Source organism: Phalangium opilio, unplaced genomic scaffold (genome assembly GCF_054372755.1).
Source record: "Phalangium opilio isolate 3A_F unplaced genomic scaffold, DU_Popi_V2 ptg000038l_1, whole genome shotgun sequence".
Classification (NCBI taxonomy): Eukaryota; Metazoa; Arthropoda; class Arachnida; order Opiliones; family Phalangiidae; genus Phalangium; species Phalangium opilio.
In genome coordinates, this window is record NW_028324161.1 from 4881727 (window position 1) to 4908241 (window position 26515).

At 39.7% G+C, this 26515-nt stretch overlaps 2 protein-coding genes and 1 long non-coding RNA gene across 3 annotated transcripts in view; all 3 read right to left on the reverse strand.

Annotated features, from left to right (window-relative positions):
• Positions 1 to 26515, reverse strand: part of LOC149682750 (uncharacterized) — a 289717-nt gene that overhangs the window by 107734 nt on the left and 155468 nt on the right. The window lies entirely within an intron of this gene.
• LOC149682764 (uncharacterized) lies at positions 17107 to 18424 on the reverse strand. The gene is made up of 5 exons (XM_089834173.1): positions 18268 to 18424; positions 18019 to 18097; positions 17822 to 17923; positions 17507 to 17605; positions 17107 to 17231 (listed from the first exon to the last, which is right to left on the reverse strand). Exons 2-5 carry the CDS (start codon positions 18089 to 18091, stop codon positions 17107 to 17109), a joined length of 399 nt encoding a protein of 132 aa, XP_089690299.1. The 5' UTR covers positions 18092 to 18097; positions 18268 to 18424.
• LOC149682765 (uncharacterized) lies at positions 25071 to 26388 on the reverse strand. Its single transcript, XM_089834174.1, has 5 exons — positions 26232 to 26388; positions 25983 to 26061; positions 25786 to 25887; positions 25471 to 25569; positions 25071 to 25195 (listed from the first exon to the last, which is right to left on the reverse strand). Exons 2-5 carry the CDS (start codon positions 26053 to 26055, stop codon positions 25071 to 25073), a joined length of 399 nt encoding a protein of 132 aa, XP_089690300.1. The 5' UTR covers positions 26056 to 26061; positions 26232 to 26388.

Genomic DNA, 26515 nt, shown 5'->3' on the forward strand with positions numbered 1-26515 from the left:
TGGGCACACAATAATTCCTACGAACTGTATGCATTCCTAGTTTTATACTTAAATTTAGCATAATTGGGTGGAGTTACAACATATTTATTGCTCTGTTGAGAGAAAACTCTAACTGCACTCGTTTATTCATGAAATAATGTATATAAATTCACTATATCCTCTCTCGTGTTCCCGCAAAGCTCTACTCTTACATGTTAGAACTATACCACTGTACAACCCTGGAGAGTTCCAGAACAAATACTCGTTTAAATTTATAATAGGAGTAATTTTAATTTTAATTGGGATTAATTTGAAAATAACGCTGAAAAGACTCTCTTCAATATTTAAAATTGGTAAATATTAAAAAGAAAAATAATTGACTGATTGACCACCAATTTATAACATGTCCTTTCATAATGATAATCAAAAAACAAAACTAAGGTAGGTATGACGTCATAGAGTTGGGCTATCGTTATTGGACCAAGAAAACTCAATTTCCTATCCTGTCCTAATTTCTAATTACGAAATGAAGGTCATTCCTTTTGCCCTTCTTGAATTAAATCAAAGATTCTGGTCGGAATATACCTTGGGAACTAAATTGGACGTTTCTCTCAGTAACGTGCGGTCAATTACTTGGTCATTCCGTCCAGAAAGAAAAGGTAATTTCCTGCGGAGTCTACCCATTAAACCGAATACCATTGGAACGAATCCCATTCGTCCGAAAATTTCTAGCCAGTATTTTAAAATCTAGCCCAATGGCGGTTTTCTATTAAAGGGGAATATTTTCCCATTCAATCGAATCTCATTGGAACGAATTCCCTTCAACCGAAAGTTCCAAGCTAGTATATTAGTTTATTTGATTTCGAAGTGGTCTGCGTCCCACCGTGGTCTAGTGGTAAAGCGTCGGATCGTCACGCAGAAAATCTTCGTTCAAATCTCCATCAGGAAGGTGAGTTTACTAAAATCGAATTATAAGTATTATTCTGAATAATCGATAATAATCGAATTTAATTTCCTTGCAGGTGCTGACTTTAAAAGGCGAATTTATAATTCAGCAGAATTAAGGATTTCACAACGAGAAATATAGCATTGTTAGGTTGAGTTACAAATTGGATGTTATAGCTGGGGTATTTTTTTTTTGGTTTTTTAGGTTAGGTTGGGTCAGGTTAGGTTAGGTTTGTTTAAGTTAGTTTAGTAATATTTTATAAATCATGTAACAATGTTATGCCTTTTCCAAAATATTGATGTTCAGCTTCATTGACTTCTCCAATAATATGCCTTTTCCAAAACATTACTGTTATGTTAGGTTAGGTTTGGTTAAGCTAGGTTAGTAATATTTTATAAATCATTTAACAATGTTACGCCTTTTCCAAAATATTGATGTTTAGCTTCATTGACTTCTCAAATAATATGCCTTTTCCAAATCATTACAGTTTGGTTAAGTTAGGTTAGTAATATTTTATAAATCATTTAACAATGTTACGCCTTTTCCAAAATATTGATGTTTAGCTTCATTGACTTTTCAAATAATATGCCTTTTCCAAAATATTGATGTTTAGCTTCATTGACTTTTCAAATAATATGCCTTTTCCAAAACATTACTCTTAAGTTAGGTTACGTTTGGTTAAGTTAGGTTAGTAATATTTTCTAAATCATTTAACAATGGTATGCCTTTTCCAAAATATTGATGTTTAGCTTCATTGACTTCTGAAATAATATGCCTTTTCCAAATCATTACTGTTATGTTAGGTTAGGTTAGTAATATTTTATAAATCATTTAACAATGTTACGCCTTTTCCAAAATATTGATGTTTAGCTTCATTGACTTCTGAAATAATATGCCTTTTCCAAATCATTACTGTTATGTTAGGTTAGGTTAGTAATATTTTATAAATCATTTAACAATGTTACGCCTTTTCCAAAATATTGATGTTTAGCTTCATTGACTTCTCAAATAATATGCCTTTTCCAAATCATTACTGTTATGTTAGGTTAGGTTTGGTTAAGTTAGGTTAGTAATATTTTATAAATCATTTAACAATGTTACGCCTTTTCCAAAATATTGATGTTTAGCTTCATTGACTTCTCAAATAATATGCCTTTTCCAAATCATTACTGTTATGTTAGGTTAGGTTTGGTTAAGTTAGGTTAGTAATATTTTATAAATCATTTAACAATGTTACGCCTTTTCCAAAATATTGATGTTTAGCTTCATTGACTTCTCCAATAATATGCCTTTTCCAAAATATTGATGTTTAGCTTCATTGACTTCTCCAATAATATGCCTTTTCCAAAATATTACTGTTATGTTAGGTTTGGTTTGGTTTGGTTAGGAGGACGTCTCTTCCTCTTTGGAGCGGTTATACACTTCAAGTAAGTGTAACCCTTATGGAATGAAAAAATAAATAAATAAAACCGTCAAATTCTACTCTATTTGAGTCTTTTTGGGTATGCAAAATTTGGTTAATTGGAATAGGAGAACTGGGAATTGGGTTGAATGAGGTTTGGGTAAATGGGAATTGGGTGTTTTTATTTGGGTGAAATGGGGGGTAACCTTAATTAGTACCCAAAAAGTTTTAAGTGCAATATGACCTTTAATTTTTCATATATTTACGTACAAAATATAAAAACATTAATTGGCTAAAACATTTTTATTAGAAGATAACTATAGAAGCTTTTTAGACCAAATTAATGCAATAATTTACCGCCAAATTCGGCTACTTTTCGGTCGAATGGGATTCTGTCGAATGGGTTTCGGTTGAATGGTTTTCGGTCGAATGGGCCAGGAGCATTTCCTGCCATTATAGTCACGTGGTATTCCTAACGAGAACCAATTAGATTTTGGGCCTTAATCTTCTACCAAATCATGTAGTTTAAAGGGATACTTCAAGGATATAATTTTTCCCTATTTTTTTTAATTGAAAGAGCGTTTAAAATAATCAATATTAGCAGAAGTAATATAAGAAACCTCCCTACGGGAGGGAAGTATACAAGACGCCATAGTCGTAACGTTAAAACACGCGAGACATCCTCGAACCGCCAAATACCATATTCAGACACTATTGCGCATGGACAAGGTACGGTAGATCTTAGTCCTTTGATATGGTCGTTGGAAAGGGAAAGAGGAAAAAGAGCTGTGTAGTCTGCTAAGCCGTCTGTCGTAAGAAATAGAGGAATCCTATTCTTACTAATAAATATTCACAAACGGTTATTTCGAAAAGAAAATCTACTTTTTTGTGAAGCCAAGAGGGTGAAAATGATGAATACAAGAATACAATTTCGAGATAGATAATAACACCATTTTAAAATATATCTATGCACAGTGTTAGGCATATACCTTGGCAAGGTAAGGGTTTAATTCAAATTTTATGCAAAGACCTATGAAAATCCTATAATCTAGTCACTCCCTGAATATTAAAGATTGATTATCATCAAAATCTAAAAATGCAGCATGAATTACTTATTTGGAAATGCTTAAAATTGCAATGAGTCTGTGAGATGCACTAACTTAAGCAGCCGACGCAATCGCGAGATCAGAGAATGTATTCCTACGCTCTACGCGCCGCGGCCCCATTTTTTTGTAACTTTGTTTACGACCGTATAAGTGCGCGGGAACATTCGCGGTACGAGGATGCATCGGCAAAAGTTCGCCTTTGTACACTTTCCTCCCGTAGGGAGGTTCTTATATTACTTTTGATATTAGTAATTGGAAGCATGTTTTTATCTACAATATTAAAGAAGTTACGAGCAATTAAGTTAAATCCGTAATGGATGGCACTACGCGTTAGGCTTTCCCGCGAGGCACTGACTGGGGAGTATCTCTATTGGACGAAAACGTCAGGTGGTCCTAGGCGACGCATCCAATAGAGGTACTCCAGAGTCAGTGCTTCACGGAGAACCCTAAGCCGTGGTGTCCAACTTAATTACTCGTAACTTCTTTAATAATGTAGATAGAAACATGATTCCAATTGATAATATCAGAAGGGGATTATATACTTCTGATAATATTTATTATTTTATACGCTTTTTCAATTAAAAAAGGAAAAAAAAACTTCTAGACCCCCACCCCATAAGTGTCCCTTTAATTTAGTAAAAAATATTTCTTGAAAAAAAAAATTATAATAAAAAAAAATACATTTGGAGAATTTATTATAAGAAGTAATAAAGTTGCTATGGTAGGCCTAACCGAAACCAATTTTAAAATTCTCAATTTCAGAAAAGTTTTGCAGTAAATGGCATGAAATAATCGGTTCTTGAGGTTAATATTGAACTAAGGTTAAAATTGCGAAAATGCACGGCACATTTAAATTTTAGTTTTCAAAAATCAAAGTTAATATTGAAAACTTTTAACTTTATATTAAATCTCGTGAAGTTTTAATGTTCAATAATGAAATTTTGGAATTTAAACCTCAATTTTACGATTTTTTTCTTGAAAATATTTTCATTTAATATAGAAAGATGCGTTCTAAAGAGGCTAGAGAAATCCCCGCCCCGTTTCTTAAGTTTAGCCGCGCTTCAGGGTTGCCAATCATTTGTTATTAGGTTTGGGACGGAATTGAATCAGAATACTTCAAGCTTAATTCATTTTATTTGGGACAAAAGTAGATTAACTTTTTGGTTTAGAGTTACTAGGTTTTTGCTGTTAGCCCGATCTTTCTACCAGTTGTTCAAAGCTGAGAGAGCGCGCTAGTTTTACTAGGGTTGGCGCATGCGTACACTGAGGGTAGTTGTGAGCGGTAGAAAGGAGAGCTTGGTATCACCTGTACAATATAGTACAGTACCTCTAGTTCAAATAATGATGCAGATTTAATTTGAAAATATTCTTATTAATATCTGTATTATTTCGATATATTTACTATGATAAAAATTAAAATAAATTTATTATTATTATTAGGGACTTTTATTATAGTATTTAATTTTATTGAAACGCTAGGGATATCTGTTGTATTTATGTATTTATTTATTTATTTGTTTGTTTATTTATAAGAGAAAACAAAGTAAAGGGTTATAATGTACTCGGTTCTAAAGTTCATTTCATGTTCCAACCGATATTGGTATTAGGTGAGCATTGACATGTACCGCAAGTGTCCAATTCAGGGTAACAAGTCCCTGGATTGGCCGAAGTGCAGGTGACCATTCCATCGCCACATGCAGGGAAAGTAGGGACGCATTGGTCATCTATTGGGAGGCTTGTATCAAGGATTATTTAAAATGTCTAAGGATAAAACGCAGAGGAGGAAATATCGAAGGCAGATGTTCCAAACGGTACCTAGCGGGCACAATCGGCAAACCGGAAAGCCAATATTTTGAAGCGTCAACACGTGACCGGGTTTTTGAAAGTTTTGTCTCTCTCGTCTGCTCTATCCGATGCCTCAAACAAGGCCTTGGCCTTTCCTATTAAACTAAATTAGTTTAAACTCGCCTCATATATTCTTGAACTGAATGTTTGCTTTAATCTATTATTAAAATTAAATTATGAATTTTAGGAACTAACCTCATTCTTGAATCTGGAACTAAATGTCCTTACGACCGTTGACAATTCGAAATAGAACTATACAGCTTTCGAAAACTATCTCTTTTTCGTCTATGCTTTCGCGATAATAAGATAGGTGGCGCCATATCTGTATTTCTTTTCCGTTTGACGCACCAAAACAGTAGGTGGAGAAGAGGGGGATGGGTTAAAATTTCGGAACAACTAGAGAACATTCCCTTACTATAGAGATCTGTGTGGGCGTTTTATCCTTAGACATATTAAATAATCCTTGCTTGTATCACATGCTAAAATAAATAAATGGGTAAATTAATTAGTATTTAAATAAATAAGTGGGTAAATAAATAAATGGGTAAATAAATATATAAATAGAAATGAATGGGTAAATAAATATATAAATAGAAATAAATGGGTAAATAAATAAATAAATAGAAATAAATGGGTAAATAAATAAATAAATAAATAAATAGAAATAAATGGGTAAATAAATAAATAGAAATAAATAAATAAATAGAAATAAATAGAAATAAATAAATAAATAAATAAATAGAAATAAATGGGTAAATAAATAAATAAATAGAAATAAATGGGTAAATAAATAAATAAATAGAAATAAATGGGTAAATAAATAAATAAATAAATAAATAAATAAATAAATAGAAATAAATGGGTAAATAAATAAATAGAAATAAATAAATAAATAAATAAATAAATAAATAAATAAATAAATAGAAATAAATAAATAAATAAATAGAAATAAATAAATAAATAAATAAATAGAAATAAATAAATAAATAAATAAATAGAAATAAATGGGTAAATAAATAAGTTAGTTCAGATTAAGTTCCAACGGAAAATATTTCTTAATTAATAAAACCAAGTATTTTACTTACTTATTGGATAATTAACGAGTTCACGATTAATCTGCGAAGACACTATTACAATTAAAACATTAATTAATATTAATTTAACTGCAATCATATTTAAGTTGATATATTTCTGCTTAATCGAACCGTCTACCAAAAATACAGATCAAAATCTAAATTTTCCATTTAGTTATTTGAGCTTTATATACATAGAAAAAAGATATATTATTGAAATGACAATTAAAAATTATTTCCTGGCATTAAAAGTCGTGAAATAACAGGTAGAGTTTGACCTTTATCAATAGTGTCAACCGATATTGGGAATTTGTATAAAATGACATTGAGTATGAGTTACGCACTTCCTGTGAATGAAAGGGAAGAATTTTTTCGCCTTGAATTAAAATTAGCATCAAAATAAATATTTAAGATAATCATAAATTATCTATAGTAAATACAATACAAAACAAAGCAAACAAGACGTCACAGAGTTGTATGGGACAATCTTTCTATTTTTAGGTATAAGAAAGTCTAGGTATTGATCTATAGCAAAACAAATTACATCCTAAACTAGTACTAATTAACAAACAAATGTTACCAGTACCCTGTGGTCTCCACAAATTAAATTGAACGTTTTCTCTGTAGGTAGCGGTCAATGTTACGGACAACTCCGTCCAAATACAAAAACACAAAAGGTAATTTCCCGACCTTACAATCACGTGATGCTCCCAGCTACAAGCAATTAGGTTACTAGAAAGTTTGAATTAGGCTTAACAATCTTCTTCTTAAAGTGTTAGTGCCACGTTTTTTGAAGTGGCTAATTTTCGTTTTAAAACATCAATTGGGTTATAATAACAGTAGCTCCAAAGTAAAAAGTCTCATAGAAATTTATTCATTTTGTAATATGAAAAAGAAAATTGATATTTCACATACCTCAGTAAGACGAAATAAATTAATCAAAAATGTCTTGATTAGAATCAAGACCTAAAAAGTATCGATAAGACTGAGGTTATCACTTGTCTGAATGATCAGATATTAATTTTTCTTTTTAATTGAAACTTAAAAGCATGCTTAAGAAAAAGCAACGTTCCATTACCATTTCCGTTGAAATAAATTATTTTACTGGTAATAAATTTCAAAAATTTACTTATCTCGGCTTTTCGACCACAATTCCATTCCCCGAAAACATTTTATCATTACATAATAATAATAATAATAAAGTTTATTGACGGGTAAAAAGAAAGCCAGAGGCTTATTGTGGCCCGACTCAGTTACAAACAAATTGAAAAAAAAAGTAATAATAATAATAATAAATAATAATAAATAAGAACGGAACAATGAGGTGAACATAAGAAATAATAATTACATTTGGGAGAGTACGTGTATGGGTTTGCGTTTTAAAAGGTTCCTAAAGACGTTACATCCCCATTCGTGACCGGCACGCTTCGCTGTGGAACATTTTTTAATTATTCTAAAACCAATGGCGCCAAATCCAATAGGGACAGTAAGATTTTTACTCGCGGTTTTGCAAAATGATGTAATATCAAGTGTACTTTAGTAAACCGTCGCATTGTTCTTTCTCATAGCTCAGGGCATGATCAGTGTTACTGCCCAATTTCTCTCTCTAGTTTCTAACAATGGTTAGAGACTATTTGATATGGCACGGCACAACATTACATACATTTTAAAATTCTGAGTAGCACAAAAGGAAAAAGAATCCATTTTTTTATATTTTGGTTTGAAATAAATAAACTCATGATAGTAGTTATGACGAACAGAAAGTCAAGGGAATGGCACCGGCAATGAGCAGCAGAAAGGGTGGAAAGGTTGCTTCAAATTAGCAGAGGGACATAGTAGTGAAAATAGTAATCTTGAATTTTGTTCATTCAAACCTTATTATATCATGAAAAATTCAAGTGAGGAGGCGGCACTACCTAGAAAGATTGATTTTGGCAGATAACAGCGAAAAAATTATGTTCTACACACATTGGGACTATGGGAGAGTTTCAGGGCCGCAGGTCGCACATGATGAAATTTCAACTCCAGATTACATCAATTCTATCTGGTCGTACTAGTCGCAGGTTAAGCTATAGTTTGCTCAGGTCCAGTTAGTCTCGAAAGGGTTATATAGTGCTTGCAACTTTTAAAAGGTTGTTATCATGGCTAAACAGACCGCTATTACAGTTTTTTATTCTTTAATAGACAATTTTGGCACGTTATCTCTCAAAACTAATTAATGTAATGATAAAATGTTTTCGGGGAATGGAATTGTGGTCGAAAAGCCGAGATAAGTAAATTTTTGAAATTGATTACCAGAAAAATAATTTATTTCAACGGAAAACGGTAATGGAACGTTGTTTTTTCTTAAGCATGCATTTAAGTTTCAATTAAAAAGAAAAATTAATATCTGATCATTCAGACAAGTGATAACCTCAGTCTTATCGATACTTTTTAGGTCTTGATTCTAATCAAGACATTTTTGATTAATATCTGTTCCTTCAGTCTTCATTTTAATTAAGAATGTTAAGAAACGGTTTTACATTTTCAAAATCTGCACTAAGCAGAAACATATATAAAGGGGACCATAACTTTAGCTCAATCAGATATTTATTTATAATGATACTTCAAAAATAAAACGTAAATCATTAAAAGTTTGTATTCTTATTGTAATTAGAATAATAATTTTTTGCAATCATTTATTAAAACGCGAGGCGCCCCCTTAAAAAATTTCAGAAATAGGACCAAGTTGACAATTTTAGAAAATTTTTAAAAATGCTGATTTATGTCCGTTTAACATTTAGCTCAAAATTGTCATAAGTCTAAAATGAAATTCGGATATCCTTAAAACTTCACAAAGACGATCCGAGATTGTCAATTTCAAACTTTTTTGTAGCATAAACTAGCGTCTTTTTGATTTTAAGCTTAAAATCTTAAACAAAATATAGTCAGGGCTACCCTAAAAGTTCACAAAGATGATCCAAGATTGTTAATGCGCCTAAAAAGTGCCATCTTCAAAATATGTAGCCGGGGAAAAGAGAGCGTGATCGAGTGGTTGGAAGTCGCGGGGGTTGGGACAGGGATAAGGGAGTTGAGATGGATTGGAAATGATGATGGGCGACCTGCGGCACCGTATCTCTCCCAATGTACCTCGCGCACGCCCCTACTTTTCGGTAGGCGATTGCTAAGTGCTGCCGTGTAGCCCCATTTTATTTGTATGAGAACTAGCTTCTATTTTTAAGATAGAGGGAGAGCCCTTTACAATTTCGTCCAGTACGCTGAGGATGCTGGGAGGACTATGGTGCCGTAGGTGGGGGTACACAGGCAACGCTATAGGTATGGGGGTTTCCACTCCATTCCTCTCTCCTTCAAGGTTGGGACTCCAGGCATAGCCGACTCCATCACGCACTCGACAACGCAAAGCAACTCGCGCCAGCGTAGGAAATAAGGCGGTGACACAGGGCAAATGACCAGTTAAAAAATTGTCTGGTCCAGTTCAAAAATTAAATCGGAGAGGGGGTCAGTGGTCCACGAGACTACTAACAAAGTTCAAGGGTAACCAGACCCCACACATTAAAATTCTAATATTTTAATTCTCCACTTCTTTAGTTTAGCAGACGACGTGCTCTGGTCAATGGTCATGGACCAGTTTATTTATTCCAAGTCAGGAAAATCGCTGGCCTAATCTCCAGTTTAGAAAATCCTTATTTGGTCACGGTCCAGAAAACTCACGTAAACGCGACGCGAATGACAAAAACTACGTATTTTCCGACTGAGGAGAGGCGAAATAGCTTAGCCTTTTTTTACGTCCCCCCTTGTATTTTGAAAGTGGGACTGGGACTATGGCGCACGAATACTTAGGCATCTTATACCTTCTCCCTAGTAAACTAGATATCGCTTCTTGGTAAAGCTTTATATAACTAAAACCATAAGTTTATATGATATGTTCCATAACAAGGTTCATACAACTTTTGGAAAACAAATTTCCCTCAGATTTCCAGGCTTTTCCCCATATACTTCCCTGAGTTTTCCAGGTTTTTCCCGTATATGGGGTATCCTATGGAACAAATGTTAACGAAGGAGGGAAGGAGCAAATTGGACTATTACATAGTCAAAGGATATCCCCGTATCTCTAATATAACCGGAGTTACGAGCTTGCAAAATTTAGTGTAATGTTAATCCTTCGGAGGAGGCAAAGTATCTACAAGTACCCGGGGCTAGTACCTTCAAGCATTCACAAGCACCTACAAGTACCCGGGGCAAGTACCTTCAAGTACCTACAAGCACCCACAAGTACCTTTAAACACCCACAAGCACCCACAAGTACCCACAAGCACCCACAAGCACCCACAAGTACCTACAAGCACCCACAAGCACCCACAAGAACCCACAAGTACCTACAAGCACCCACAAGTACCCACAAGAACCCACAAGTACCTTCAAGCACCCACAAGTACCCACAAGCACCTACAAGTACCCACAAGCACCAACATGCACCCAAAAGCACCTACAAGTACCCACAAGCACCTACACGCACCCGGGCAAAGCACCTACCCACAAGCACCTACAAGCACCCGGGCAATGCACCTACCCAAAAGTACCCACAAGTACCTACAAGCACCCACAAGTACCCACAAGCCCCCACAAGTACCCGGGCCAAGCCCCCACAAGTACCCGGGGCAAGCACCCACAAGTACCCGGGGCAAGAACCCACAAGTACCCGGGCCAAGCCCCCACAAGTACCCGGGGCAAGCACCCACAAGTACCCGGGGCAAGCACCCACAAGTACCTACAAGCACCCACAAGTACCTACAAGCACTCACCAGTACCCACAAGTACCTACAAGTACTTAAAAACACCCACAAGTACCTACAAGTACCTACAAACAACCACAAGTACCTACAAGTACCTACAAACAACCACAAGTACCTACAAGCACCCACAAATACCCGGGGCAAGCACCCACAAGTACCCGGGGCAAGCACCCACAAGTACCTACAAGCACCCACAAGTACCTACAAGCACTCACAAGTACCCACAAGTACCTACAAGTACTTAAAAACACCCACAAGTACCTACAAGTACCTACAAACAACCACAAGTACCTACAAGCACCCACAAGTACCTACAAGCACCCACAATTACCTACAAACACCCACAAGCACCAACAAACACCCACAAGTACCTACAAGTACTCGGGGCAAGCACCCACAAGTACCCGGGGAAAACCCCCACAAGTACCCGGGGTAAGCACCCACAAGTACCTACAAGCACCCACAAGTATCCACAAGTACCTACAAGCACCCACAAGTACTAAAAGCACCCACAAGTACCTACAAATGCCCAAAATACCCACAAGCACCCAGAAGTACCTACAAGCACACACAAGTACCTACAAGTACTCGGGGCAAGCACCCACAAGTACCCGGGGCAAGCCCCCACAAGTACCCGGGTCAAGCCCCCACAAGTACCCGGGGCAAGCCCCCACAAGTACCCGGGGCAAGAACCCACTAGTACCCGGGGCAAGAACCCACAAGTACCCGGGGCAAGCACCCACAAGTACCCGGGGCAAGCACCCACAAGTACCCGGGAAAAGCCCCACAAGTACCCGGGCCAAGCCCCCACAAGTACCCGGGGCAAGCACCCACAAGTACCCGGGGCAAGAACCCACCAGTACCCGGGGCAAGAACCCACAAGTACCCGGGCCAAGCCCCCACAAGTACCCGGGGCAAGCACCCACAAGTACCCGGGGCAAGAACCCACAAGAACCCGGGCCAAGCCCCCACAAGTACCCGGGGCAAGCACCCACAAGTACCCGGGGCAAGCACCCACAAGTACCCGGGGCAAGAACCCACCAGTACCCGGGGCAAGCCCCCACAAGTACCCGGGGCAAGCACCCACAAGTACCCGGGGCAAGCACCCACAAGTACCCGGGGCAAGAACCCACAAGTACCCGGGCCAAGCCCCCACAAGTACCCGGGGCAAGCACCCACAAGTACCCGGGGCAAGCACCCACAAGTACCTACAAGCACCCACAAGTACCTACAAGCACTCACAAGTACCCACAAGTACCTACAAGTACTTAAAAACACCCACAAGTACCTACAAGTACCTACAAACAACCACAAGTACTTACAAGTACCTACAAACAACCACAAGTACCTACAAGCACCCACAAATACCCGGGGCAAGCACCCACAAGTACCTACAAGCACTCACAAGTACCCACAAGTACCTACAAGTACTTAAAAACACCCACAAGTACCTACAAGTACCTACAAACAACCACAAGTACCTACAAGCACCCACAAGTACCTACAAGCACCCACAATTACCTACAAACACCCACAAGCACCAACAAACACCCACAAGTACCTACAAGTACTCGGGGCAAGCACCCACAAGTACCCGGGTAAAGCCCCCACAAGTACCCGGGGTAAGCACCCACAAGTACCCGGGCAAGCACCCACAAGTACCTACAAGCACCCACAAGTACCCGGGCAAGCACCCACAAGTACCTACAAGCACCCACAAGTACCCACAAGTACCTACAAGCACCCACAAGTACTACAAGCACCCACAAGTACCTACAAATACCCAAAATACCCACAAGCACCCAGAAGTACCTACAAGCACCCACAAGTACCTACAAGTACCCGGGGCAAGCCCCCACAAGTACCCGGGGCAAGAACCCACAAGTACCCGGGGCAAGAACCCACAAGTACCCGGGGCAAGCACCCACAAGTACCCGGGGCAAGCACCCACAAGTACCCGGGAAAAGCCCCACAAGTACCCGGGCCAAGCCCCCACAAGTACCCGGGGCAAGCACCCACAAGTACCCGGGGCAAGAACCCACCAGTACCCGGGGCAAGAACCCACAAGTACCCGGGCCAAGCCCCCACAAGTACCCGGGGCAAGCACCCACAAGTACCCGGGGCAAGAACCCACAAGAACCCGGGCCAAGCCCCCACAAGTACCCGGGGCAAGCACCCACAAGTACCCGGGGCAAGCACCCACAAGTACCCGGGGCAAGAACCCACCAGTACCCGGGGCAAGCCCCCACAAGTACCCGGGGCAAGCACCCACAAGTACCCGGGGCAAGAACCCACAAGTACCCGGGCCAAGCCCCCACAAGTACCCGGGGCAAGCACCCACAAGTACCCGGGGCAAGCACCCACAAGTACCTACAAGCACCCACAAGTACCTACAAGCACTCACAAGTACCCACAAGTACCTACAAGTACTTAAAAACACCCACAAGTACCTACAAGTACCTACAAACAACCACAAGTACTTACAAGTACCTACAAACAACCACAAGTACCTACAAGCACCCACAAATACCCGGGGCAAGCACCCACAAGTACCTACAAGCACTCACAAGTACCCACAAGTACCTACAAGTACTTAAAAACACCCACAAGTACCTACAAGTACCTACAAACAACCACAAGTACCTACAAGCACCCACAAGTACCTACAAGCACCCACAATTACCTACAAACACCCACAAGCACCAACAAACACCCACAAGTACCTACAAGTACTCGGGGCAAGCACCCACAAGTACCCGGGTAAAGCCCCCACAAGTACCCGGGGTAAGCACCCACAAGTACCCGGGCAAGCACCCACAAGTACCTACAAGCACCCACAAGTACCCGGGCAAGCACCCACAAGTACCTACAAGCACCCACAAGTACCCACAAGTACCTACAAGCACCCACAAGTACTACAAGCACCCACAAGTACCTACAAATACCCAAAATACCCACAAGCACCCAGAAGTACCTACAAGCACCCACAAGTACCTACAAGTACCCGGGGCAAGCCCCCACAAGTACCCGGGGCAAGAACCCACAAGTACCCGGGGCAAGAACCCACAAGTACCCGGGGCAAGCACCCACAAGTACCCGGGGCAAGCACCCACAAGTACCCGGGAAAAGCCCCACAAGTACCCGGGCCAAGCCCCCACAAGTACCCGGGGCAAGCACCCACAAGTACCCGGGGCAAGAACCCACCAGTACCCGGGGCAAGAACCCACAAGTACCCGGGCCAAGCCCCCACAAGTACCCGGGGCAAGCACCCACAAGTACCCGGGGCAAGAACCCACAAGTACCCGGGCCAAGCCCCCACAAGTACCCGGGGCAAACACCCACAAGTACCCGGGGCAAGCACCCACAAGTACCTACAAGCACCCACAAGTACCTACAAGCATTCACAAGTACCCACAAGTACCTACAAGTACTTAAAAACACCCACAAGTACCTACAAGTACCTACAAACAACCACAAGTACCTACAAGTACCTACAAACAACCACAAGTACCTACAAGCACCCACAAATACCCGGGGCAAGCACCCACAAGTACCTACAAACAACCACAAGTACCTACAAGCACCCACAAGTACCTACAAGCACCCACAATTACCTACAAACACCCACAAGCACCAACAAACACCCACAAGTACCTACAAGTACTCGGGGCAAGCACCCACAAGTAACCGGGGAAAGCCCCCACAAGTACCCGCGGTAAGCACCCACAAGTACCCGGGGCAAGCACCCACAAGTACCTACAAGCACTCACAAATGCCCAAAAGTACCTACAAGTATCTACAAACACCCACAAGTACCTAAATGAACCCACAAGTACCTACAAGCACCCACAAGTACCTACAAGCACCCACAAGTACCTACAAGCACCCACAAGTACCTACAAGCACCCACAAGTACCCACAAGAACCCACAAGTACCTACATGTACCTACAAGCACCCACAAGTACCCACAAGTACCCACAAGTACCTACAAGCACCCACAAGTACCCACAAGTACCTACAAGCACCCACAAGCACCTACAAGTACCCACAAGCACCTACAAGTACCCACAAGCACCTACAAGTACCCATAAGCACCTAAAAGTACCCACAAGCACCAACAAGCACCTACAAGTACCGACAAGCACCCACAAGTACCTACAAGCACCCACAAGGTAATCAAGTTTAAATAGCTTTAACCTAAGCAGAGAAAAGATAAAATGTCCATTAAGCTAGATTTTTGTTCTAAGAATTTGACTATAACCGCGGTAAAACGACCTAACTCGCTTCATACACTACATAACTCATGCTAAAAAGTCGCAGGTTCCATAGTTTCAGGGTAAACCACGTAAGTCGGAGCATGTAATTAAAACTATGAAAAACAGTACTTAAACTTAATTTTTCTTGATGAAAAAAAATAGGCGCCAGCTATGGTTATGGGGCTTTCAATTAAGACCGTTTTCCAATCTATCTGACGTATAGTTATTTTTGTAAGGGTATGGACAAAATTTGTAACTTTGGAAAATTTCCCATGTTATTTCTATGGGAAATTTCCAGTTTTTCGTCAAAATCTGTGATTAATTTTATGGAAATGAAAACCACCCCTAGCAACTTTATTTTTTATAAAATAAACTAATTGATGGATCTTTTTGAAATTTTAAACATATATTTAGGGCACGAATTGTAGTTCTGTGGAATTTTTTCAAAACAGTTAATACAATACCAAAAAAATTACATCCAAACAAAAACCCTCCTTATACATTAAAAGCAGTATGAAGTCTTATCTAAGAGAGCTACCGCTCTCATGGAATTAAAAATATACCCCTGGTGACGTCATAAGAGGTTGACCAGCGCGAGACAGGTTTCATTAGGAGAGCTAAGCCTAGTTTTAAACATCGCGCGCGCGTCAAATTCGATCACTTTGAAAGCGCCAGCTATCAATAAAAAAATAGGACTTGCGGAGTCGCTCGTGCCGCGTGCTCACGCGTGCTCGAATCGTGACGTCACCAGGGGTATATGGAGTACCGCGAAATTTAACTGTCAAAATAGTTTGGAAAAATTCTGCGAGTAGGTTCCGAAAGCTGGGGTTTTAATAATATTTGAAAAATTATAATACATTTTATAAATAGATATTCTGAATCAGAAAGATTTGATCTTTCAGATGGGAATAAAACCTTTTAGTTTTAAAAATAGCGATTTTTGGTGACTCTAACACTTTAAGCTACAATAAATTAAATCTGTTGGAGACATGAACGTTTAAAGATAAGTTTTCAAAATAGGCTTAAGTAGCAATCTCCTTCCTTAAAGCACAATGGATGGATATCAGTTGTAGACATGAATGGTTAAAAATAAGTTTTCAAGTTAGGCTTAGCAATCTCGTTGTGGCACAATGGATGAAATCAGTTTGTGGACATGAAGTTTTCAAGTTAGGCTTAGGAATCTCCTTGTGGCACAAAGGATGAAATCAGTTTGTGGACATGAAGTTTTCAAGTTAGGCTTAAGAATCTCCTTGTGGCACAAAGGATGAAATCAGTTTGTGGACATGAAGTTTTCAAATTAGGCTTAACAACTTTTATCCCCCTTGCTCAATCCGGTATCGAATATTACGGAATTCCCTAATCTGATGGGATGATTAGTAAATAGACTTGTAATATTGACCTAAATAGGCCAATCACGGGCACTATCGATCGGATTCCATCTCGGATAACCTCTCTCAAGGCCTAAGGAACCTCACTCAGTCATACCAGCGTTTTAAGCTATTCAACAAGGAAACCTCCGTTCCTACCCCGCTCCAAACTTAACTTGATATTTACGAGGTCTATGATTTGATAAAGTCAACCTAATTTGTTAGCGTGTTTAAGCCGGGGACGTATGGTGGTAACATCTGGCACTTGTTGAATGCTCGCGCTCTCGTGAAGTAGAACGAGCTAGCTCTTTTGTTTTTGCGCGCGCTTTCTGGTCTACTTAAACGGGGGTTCCGAATAGTTTTTCTACGGTATTTGACAAGGTGTCTTTGCATTGGACTGGAAAAGGGGAACGGTGGAACGTTAATCTCATATGAAACTCCAGCGCCCCGATCCGGGAGGAAACTGCGTAATAAGTTTAGGCGAAAATTCCCAAACCTCTATTTCTTTTTGCTATAATATTAGGCCTAACATTTAAGCCTAAAAAGCAAAAGTAAATGTATACTGTACTCTTGTTTAGGGGTAGTTTTCAAAAGACGAGGCGAAGTTAAGTGAACTTTAGGGATAAGAGACTATTTTAAGCATACAGCGATTGATTGATTGAACGTAATTATTGAGATTAACAATCTTAATCTTTATTCTTGAACATATTAAACATCAAGATAAACACTTTAATCAACATAAGCATCTGCCAGATTGGGAGCAATGAGCGAGTGCTCCATCGGGACATTTACAAGAATATGGCATACCGAGATTACTATTATCAGTTTTTTTGCAGTCTGTAAAATAAAGGTAACACTTTAAGGAAAAGGTGGCGTGGCTCAGTGTCATCTGCTGAGATATTTAAGGGTTAAGACAGTATATTAAATAACAAAATTGTTAATTAAGAGAGGGGCTTCGAAAATACCATGGATAATAGATAAGTTTGGGTGACTCATTTTCGGCGAAGAAGAGGGAATTGTCTATAAATACAGAATTTGCAGTAATTGAATTACCGTTTTCGCAGTTGCATGTTCCATCCGGTTCGCAAGTTCCCATTATAGTAGAAGCGTATCCACCATCACGACAGTAACAATCATCATCTTTCTTGTCGCATTCTTTAACAAAATGAGGTGATTTCAAAATCGGAATGAAAATAATTGGCTTTTTTTCTGTTAAAACTGGAAGTCAGAAACTCTTTAACAGAACTTACTATCTCCATGCTCGGCCATTGAAATGACGACGCAACAAGCCAATAAGAAACAAACAAGGTTTCCTCGAGACATGGTTTTCTTTAAGTATAAAATTAGATAAAGGAAAAACTAATTTAACTTTGTTAAAGTGTCCAATATTGTCCCCAATTGCAAATAATTTTAAGAATAATTTTTAAAAAACAAATTACGAAGAAGTGCTCGTTGTCGAATGAAAAATTTAAAAAGTTAAAAATTCAAAGTTTTCTTACCAAAGTTGAAGAGCGTAGAGTTTGGAGCTGACTTTCGAGTTCTCCGGGAGAGTTTATGATGATTTGACAAAAGAAACATGGTCTTTTATTCACTGTTTTGCTGACGAAGCAATTACAGTTGATGAATATATTAAATGTGCACGCAAATTCAAAACAATAAGACAATATGAAAAAAAACGAGAACGTTTAAAATTTTGAAATCCTCGTCTAAAACTGTCATCTATCTTCTTTATTACAAATTCATTCAAAATCACCCATGAATATGTACATACAACTTTGATTCAAATATTATATAGAAATATAGCGTAGTCTTTAGTGAGAGACTGGGACGAGGTTTTGTTATTCTGAATTCATGCTCTTATACGAGTAAATTCATGATATGCACTCCTAACAAAACGCGGGGGTTTGTTTTGCGCGCGCTTTCTGGTCTACTTAAACGGGGTTTCGAATGTACTTTCTACGGTATTTGACAAGGTGTCTTTGCATTAGCCTGGAATAGGGGAAAAAAACCTTACGTTTTATCCGAAGTTTAGTCGACGTACCGGTGTATTGTGTGAATGAGACTTCTTTAAAACAAGATGGCCCAAGGGCTGGGCCTTAATAGTAATTTTACACGGCTCACGTGACCCCCCGTATAGTTGACAACTAAAAACATTTCTGAAACACAATCGTGTATCCCTTTAATTTCTAATAACGTCACATTTCAAATAATATTAATGAAACTAAATTGTGCACCCCACTAAAGTATAATTTTTAAAAACCATACGAATCAAATAATGTATTTAAACAAAATCCTGGATCCCCTAAACCAGAAATCACTATGACCGTAAAGCGTCCCCTCTATTTTACGAAACCTAACCTAACCATCCAGCATAATCTCTGATGTATCACGCGCACAAAGTGCAGTAGTGCACGAAAATTATCATCTTGTTTCCCTTCACTCAAAAAAGCCCGCGAGATTTAAACTACCTTTCTTTCCTCTCTCTCCGAGCGGGATGCCCCCTCTCCCTCTTCCCCCTCTCACTAATATACCAGGCAGGCAGTTCTCTCTCTACGCGGAGCTTCGTATCGCCACCGCGTACGCTAGCGATCTCTCTCTCTCATCGTAAGCGTACGTTTCGCGGACGCGACCGGCTTCCCTCTCTTATCGTAAGCGTTCGTTTCGCGGACGCGTCCGGCACAGGGACAGGGACAGGGGTTTTGGTGCCGTTTCTTAAATTTTACCGTAATTAAAATTACGTGTAAAATTAAAAAAGAAAAGTTAATAAAGAAGCGTGTACCAGACCGGACTATCTTGGGAAGGGGACCACCGGGGTAAGAAAGGAGAGTTGGATGACGACAGAGGGTAGTCCGTCTTGGGTCCTTAAAATGTTACCAAGGACGTGCTTTTTGGTTCCTGAATAAAACGTATTTTTTCGAATTTACGACTGTAGTTTAATTTTAGCTACGTCTTATTGTGTTAAGGGAAAAATTTAGTAACATTTAGACGGAAAACTCAAGCCCGCTTACAGCGGAAATTTGGAAAGTATTTCTCATATGAAACTCCAGCGTCTCAATCGGGAGGAAATATGTGTAGGTGAAACGTCCCGAGCTTTAATTTTTCGAATCTCTATTTTCTTTTGCTATAATATTAGGCCTAACTTTTAAGCCTAAAACGCGAATGTTTATGGATACTGTACTTTGTTTAGGGGTAGTTTTGAAAAGATGAGGCCAAGTTAAATGAACATTAGCAGAAGAAAATAGGGGAAGTGGGTAGCTTGGGCAACTTCGCGAGGCGTCCCGTTTACGGATTTTTCGCGCCATTTCCCTCCCCGTGGGGGTGAAGAGAGATAGGATTTTTACGCGCATTAACACACGAGTGACGTGATTCTGTGGACAGTACGGTCCTACGCCTTCCAACTGACTAGAGGCGTCTGCTATAGGCAGTGAGGCACTCAGGCAGAATGGCAGAGGCTGGAATCGAGTGGTAAGTACTAAATTCATAACTTATTTTAAAATATGTCTTTATTTTTAAATACAATGGTATTTCTAAGTTCCAGGGAAAAAATTAACTTGTCCGAAGTTTTAAACTGTGATAGGGAAGAGTTCAAAGTAATAAAGTTGTATCCAAGTTGTTGTAGTTTGATTTTTAACATTGGGATTGGTTTGGGTAGATCTTACTTTTCCTTTCAACACAGCCTGAGTTTTCTTATCGGTAGTTTCCTTGTACGTTAAATCACACTGCGTACTCTTAACGACATTCATTTTATTAAATAACCGAATTTTCGTCCTTAATTAAACCAATATCCGCATTAAAACGTTGCCTCACGTAACCCTAACTCAAACTGAAGCACAGCAGAAATATAAGCAGACTACACAAGTTAGTTCCACAGTTCGCTACATGGTGGCGTTCGCAATGAAATCTGGTACTATTTTATGCTTCGCGCCGATTGGCCAGATTCAAATTTTAAGGGTGGTAGGGGAATCGACCATTGTAAGTGAGAATCACTGGACGACTTGTATGGCTCAAGGCTACGGCTACCCACTTCCCCTATTTTCTTCTGGCATTAGTTTTATATTTAAAGGTAACATTGTAATTCAAAACTAATTACATTTTAATTTTCTTTTGCCTTCGTATATTTCCTAAAAAGTTATACATAGTTTCTCAGTTTTAAAAACCAGTAGCCAATAAGATAATTTAAAAATAGTAAAAGGGGTTTTCTCTGTCAAGGTGCATAAATTTTGGACCATTGTTCGAGAGAATGGAGACACTTTCCATCAACAAGCTCTCTTTTTACGTCCACCTGTTATGAACTCTGTGCCGTCTACTCCTTTCGTTCCGACATTCCTGAATCATTTCTAATACGAGTACAACTGTCGCCAATGGAATTAATATATAGAATGGCATGAATGCTTTCCAGATTATTTCCATGCCAAGTGGACGCCAAGTTTCAGTTTTCAATGGGTGGTATAGTAGCTCTTGGGCTTGAAATGCGAAATACCCGGGGCAAGAACCCACCAGTACCCGGGGCAAGCCCCCACAAGTACCCGGGGCAAGCACCCACAAGTACCCGGGGCAAGAACCCACAAGTACCCGGGCCAAGCCCCCACAAGTACCCGGGGCAAGCACCCACAAGTACCCGGGGCAAGCACCCACAAGTACCTACAAGCACCCACAAGTACCTACAAGCACTCACAAGTACCCACAAGTACCTACAAGTACTTAAAAACACCCACAAGTACCTACAAGTACCTACAAACAACCACAAGTACTTACAAGTACCTACAAACAACCACAAGTACCTACAAGCACCCACAAATACCCGGGGCAAGCACCCACAAGTACCTACAAGCACTCACAAGTACCCACAAGTACCTACAAGTACTTAAAAAAACCCACAAGTACCTACAAGTACCTACAAACAACCACAAGTACCTACAAGCACCCACAAGTACCTACAAGCACCCACAATTACCTACAAACACCCACAAGCACCAACAAACACCCACAAGTACCTACAAGTACTCGGGGCAAGCACCCACAAGTACCCGGGTAAAGCCCCCACAAGTACCCGGGGTAAGCACCCACAAGTACCCGGGCAAGCACCCACAAGTACCTACAAGCACCCACAAGTACCCGGGCAAGCACCCACAAGTACCTACAAGCACCCACAAGTACCCACAAGTACCTACAAGCACCCACAAGTACTACAAGCACCCACAAGTACCTACAAATACCCAAAATACCCACAAGCACCCAGAAGTACCTACAAGCACCCACAAGTACCTACAAGTACTCGGGGCAAGCACCCACAAGTACCCGGGGCAAGCCCCCACAAGTACCCGGGACAAGCCCCCACAAGTACCCGGGGCAAGCCCCCACAAGTACCCGGGGCAAGAACCCACAAGTACCCGGGGCAAGAACCCACAAGTACCCGGGGCAAGCACCCACAAGTACCCGGGGCAAGCACCCACAAGTACCCGGGAAAAGCCCCACAAGTACCCGGGCCAAGCCCCCACAAGTACCCGGGGCAAGCACCCACAAGTACCCGGGGCAAGAACCCACCAGTACCCGGGGCAAGAACCCACAAGTACCCGGGCCAAGCCCCCACAAGTACCCGGGGCAAGCACCCACAAGTACCCGGGGCAAGAACCCACAAGTACCCGGGCCAAGCCCCCACAAGTACCCGGGGCAAACACCCACAAGTACCCGGGGCAAGCACCCACAAGTACCTACAAGCACCCACAAGTACCTACAAGCATTCACAAGTACCCACAAGTACCTACAAGTACTTAAAAACACCCACAAGTACCTACAAGTACCTACAAACAACCACAAGTACCTACAAGTACCTACAAACAACCACAAGTACCTACAAGCACCCACAAATACCCGGGGCAAGCACCCACAAGTACCTACAAACAACCACAAGTACCTACAAGCACCCACAAGTACCTACAAGCACCCACAATTACCTACAAACACCCACAAGCACCAACAAACACCCACAAGTACCTACAAGTACTCGGGGCAAGCACCCACAAGTAACCGGGGAAAGCCCCCACAAGTACCCGCGGTAAGCACCCACAAGTACCCGGGGCAAGCACCCACAAGTACCTACAAGCACTCACAAATGCCCAAAAGTACCTACAAGTATCTACAAACACCCACAAGTACCTAAATGAACCCACAAGTACCTACAAGCACCCACAAGTACCTACAAGCACCCACAAGTACCTACAAGCACCCACAAGTACCTACAAGCACCCACAAGTACCCACAAGAACCCACAAGTACCTACATGTACCTACAAGCACCCACAAGTACCCACAAGTACCCACAAGTACCTACAAGCACCCACAAGTACCCACAAGTACCTACAAGCACCCACAAGCACCTACAAGTACCCACAAGCACCTACAAGTACCCACAAGCACCTACAAGTACCCATAAGCACCTAAAAGTACCCACAAGCACCAACAAGCACCTACAAGTACCGACAAGCACCCACAAGTACCTACAAGCACCCACAAGGTAATCAAGTTTAAATAGCTTTAACCTAAGCAGAGAAAAGATAAAATGTCCATTAAGCTAGATTTTTGTTCTAAGAATTTGACTATAACCGCGGTAAAACGACCTAACTCGCTTCATACACTACATAACTCATGCTAAAAAGTCGCAGGTTCCATAGTTTCAGGGTAAACCACGTAAGTCGGAGCATGTAATTAAAACTATGAAAAACAGTACTTAAACTTAATTTTTCTTGATGAAAAAAAATAGGCGCCAGCTATGGTTATGGGGCTTTCAATTAAGACCGTTTTCCAATCTATCTGACGTATAGTTATTTTTGTAAGGGTATGGACAAAATTTGTAACTTTGGAAAATTTCCCATGTTATTTCTATGGGAAATTTCCAGTTTTTCGTCAAAATCTGTGATTAATTTTATGGAAATGAAAACCACCCCTAGCAACTTTATTTTTTATAAAATAAACTAATTGATGGATCTTTTTGAAATTTTAAACATATATTTAGGGCACGAATTGTAGTTCTGTGGAATTTTTTCAAAACAGTTAATACAATACCAAAAAAATTACATCCAAACAAAAACCCTCCTTATACATTAAAAGCAGTATGAAGTCTTATCTAAGAGAGCTACCGCTCTCATGGAATTAAAAATATACCCCTGGTGACGTCATAAGAGGTTGACCAGCGCGAGACAGGTTTCATTAGGAGAGCTAAGCCTAGTTTTAAACATCGCGCGCGCGTCAAATTCGATCACTTTGAAAGCGCCAGCTATCAATAAAAAAATAGGACTTGCGGAGTCGCTCGTGCCGCGTGCTCACGCGTGCTCGAATCGTGACGTCACCAGGGGTATATGGAGTACCGCGAAATTTAACTGTCAAAATAGTTTGGAAAAATTCTGCGAGTAGGTTCCGAAAGCTGGGGTTTTAATAATATTTGAAAAATTATAATACATTTTATAAATAGATATTCTGAATCAGAAAGATTTGATCTTTCAGATGGGAATAAAACCTTTTAGTTTTAAAAATAGCGATTTTTGGTGACTCTAACACTTTAAGCTACAATAAATTAAATCTGTTGGAGACATGAACGTTTAAAGATAAGTTTTCAAAATAGGCTTAAGTAGCAATCTCCTTCCTTAAAGCACAATGGATGGATATCAGTTGTAGACATGAATGGTTAAAAATAAGTTTTCAAGTTAGGCTTAGCAATCTCGTTGTGGCACAATGGATGAAATCAGTTTGTGGACATGAAGTTTTCAAGTTAGGCTTAGGAATCTCCTTGTGGCACAAAGGATGAAATCAGTTTGTGGACATGAAGTTTTCAAGTTAGGCTTAAGAATCTCCTTGTGGCACAAAGGATGAAATCAGTTTGTGGACATGAAGTTTTCAAATTAGGCTTAACAACTTTTATCCCCCTTGCTCAATCCGGTATCGAATATTACGGAATTCCCTAATCTGATGGGATGATTAGTAAATAGACTTGTAATATTGACCTAAATAGGCCAATCACGGGCACTATCGATCGGATTCCATCTCGGATAACCTCTCTCAAGGCCTAAGGAACCTCACTCAGTCATACCAGCGTTTTAAGCTATTCAACAAGGAAACCTCCGTTCCTACCCCGCTCCAAACTTAACTTGATATTTACGAGGTCTATGATTTGATAAAGTCAACCTAATTTGTTAGCGTGTTTAAGCCGGGGACGTATGGTGGTAACATCTGGCACTTGTTGAATGTTCGCGCTCTCGTGAAGTAGAACGAGCTAGCTCTTTTGTTTTTGCGCGCGCTTTCTGGTCTACTTAAACGGGGGTTCCGAATAGTTTTTCTACGGTATTTGACAAGGTGTCTTTGCATTGGACTGGAAAAGGGGAACGGTGGAACGTTAATCTCATATGAAACTCCAGCGCCCCGATCCGGGAGGAAACTGCGTAATAAGTTTAGGCGAAAATTCCCAAACCTCTATTTCTTTTTGCTATAATATTAGGCCTAACATTTAAGCCTAAAAAGCAAAAGTAAATGTATACTGTACTCTTGTTTAGGGGTAGTTTTCAAAAGACGAGGCGAAGTTAAGTGAACTTTAGGGATAAGAGACTATTTTAAGCATACAGCGATTGATTGATTGAACGTAATTATTGAGATTAACAATCTTAATCTTTATTCTTGAACATATTAAACATCAAGATAAACACTTTAATCAACATAAGCATCTGCCAGATTGGGAGCAATGAGCGAGTGCTCCATCGGGACATTTACAAGAATATGGCATACCGAGATTACTATTATCAGTTTTTTTGCAGTCTGTAAAATAAAGGTAACACTTTAAGGAAAAGGTGGCGTGGCTCAGTGTCATCTGCTGAGATATTTAAGGGTTAAGACAGTATATTAAATAACAAAATTGTTAATTAAGAGAGGGGCTTCGAAAATACCATGGATAATAGATAAGTTTGGGTGACTCATTTTCGGCGAAGAAGAGGGAATTGTCTATAAATACAGAATTTGCAGTAATTGAATTACCGTTTTCGCAGTTGCATGTTCCATCCGGTTCGCAAGTTCCCATTATAGTAGAAGCGTATCCACCATCACGACAGTAACAATCATCATCTTTCTTGTCGCATTCTTTAACAAAATGAGGTGATTTCAAAATCGGAATGAAAATAATTGGCTTTTTTTCTGTTAAAACTGGAAGTCAGAAACTCTTTAACAGAACTTACTATCTCCATGCTCGGCCATTGAAATGACGACGCAACAAGCCAATAAGAAACAAACAAGGTTTCCTCGAGACATGGTTTTCTTTAAGTATAAAATTAGATAAAGGAAAAACTAATTTAACTTTGTTAAAGTGTCCAATATTGTCCCCAATTGCAAATAATTTTAAGAATAATTTTTAAAAAACAAATTACGAAGAAGTGCTCGTTGTCGAATGAAAAATTTAAAAAGTTAAAAATTCAAAGTTTTCTTACCAAAGTTGAAGAGCGTAGAGTTTGGAGCTGACTTTCGAGTTCTCCGGGAGAGTTTATGATGATTTGACAAAAGAAACATGGTCTTTTATTCACTGTTTTGCTGACGAAGCAATTACAGTTGATGAATATATTAAATGTGCACGCAAATTCAAAACAATAAGACAATATGAAAAAAAACGAGAACGTTTAAAATTTTGAAATCCTCGTCTAAAACTGTCATCTATCTTCTTTATTACAAATTCATTCAAAATCACCCATGAATATGTACATACAACTTTGATTCA

What these genes read in the sequence shown, in the direction of transcription:
- LOC149682764 (XM_089834173.1), bottom strand. Translation starts at nt 18,091, where the DNA reads ATGTCTCGAGGAAACCTTGTTTGTTTCTTATTGGCTTGTTGCGTCGTC. An exon ending in AATGGCCGAGCATGGAGATA is followed by an intron (nt 17,924 to 18,018) that starts GTAAGTTCTGTT and finishes ATTTTGTTAAAG; the next exon opens with AATGCGACAAGAAAGATGAT. An exon ending in AACATGCAACTGCGAAAACG is followed by an intron (nt 17,606 to 17,821) that starts GTAATTCAATTA and finishes TTTATTTTACAG; the next exon opens with ACTGCAAAAAAACTGATAAT.
- LOC149682765 (XM_089834174.1), bottom strand. Translation starts at nt 26,055, where the DNA reads ATGTCTCGAGGAAACCTTGTTTGTTTCTTATTGGCTTGTTGCGTCGTC. An exon ending in AATGGCCGAGCATGGAGATA is followed by an intron (nt 25,888 to 25,982) that starts GTAAGTTCTGTT and finishes ATTTTGTTAAAG; the next exon opens with AATGCGACAAGAAAGATGAT. An exon ending in CCAATCTGGCAGATGCTTAT is followed by an intron (nt 25,196 to 25,470) that starts GTTGATTAAAGT and finishes CTTATTACGCAG; the next exon opens with TTTCCTCCCGGATCGGGGCG.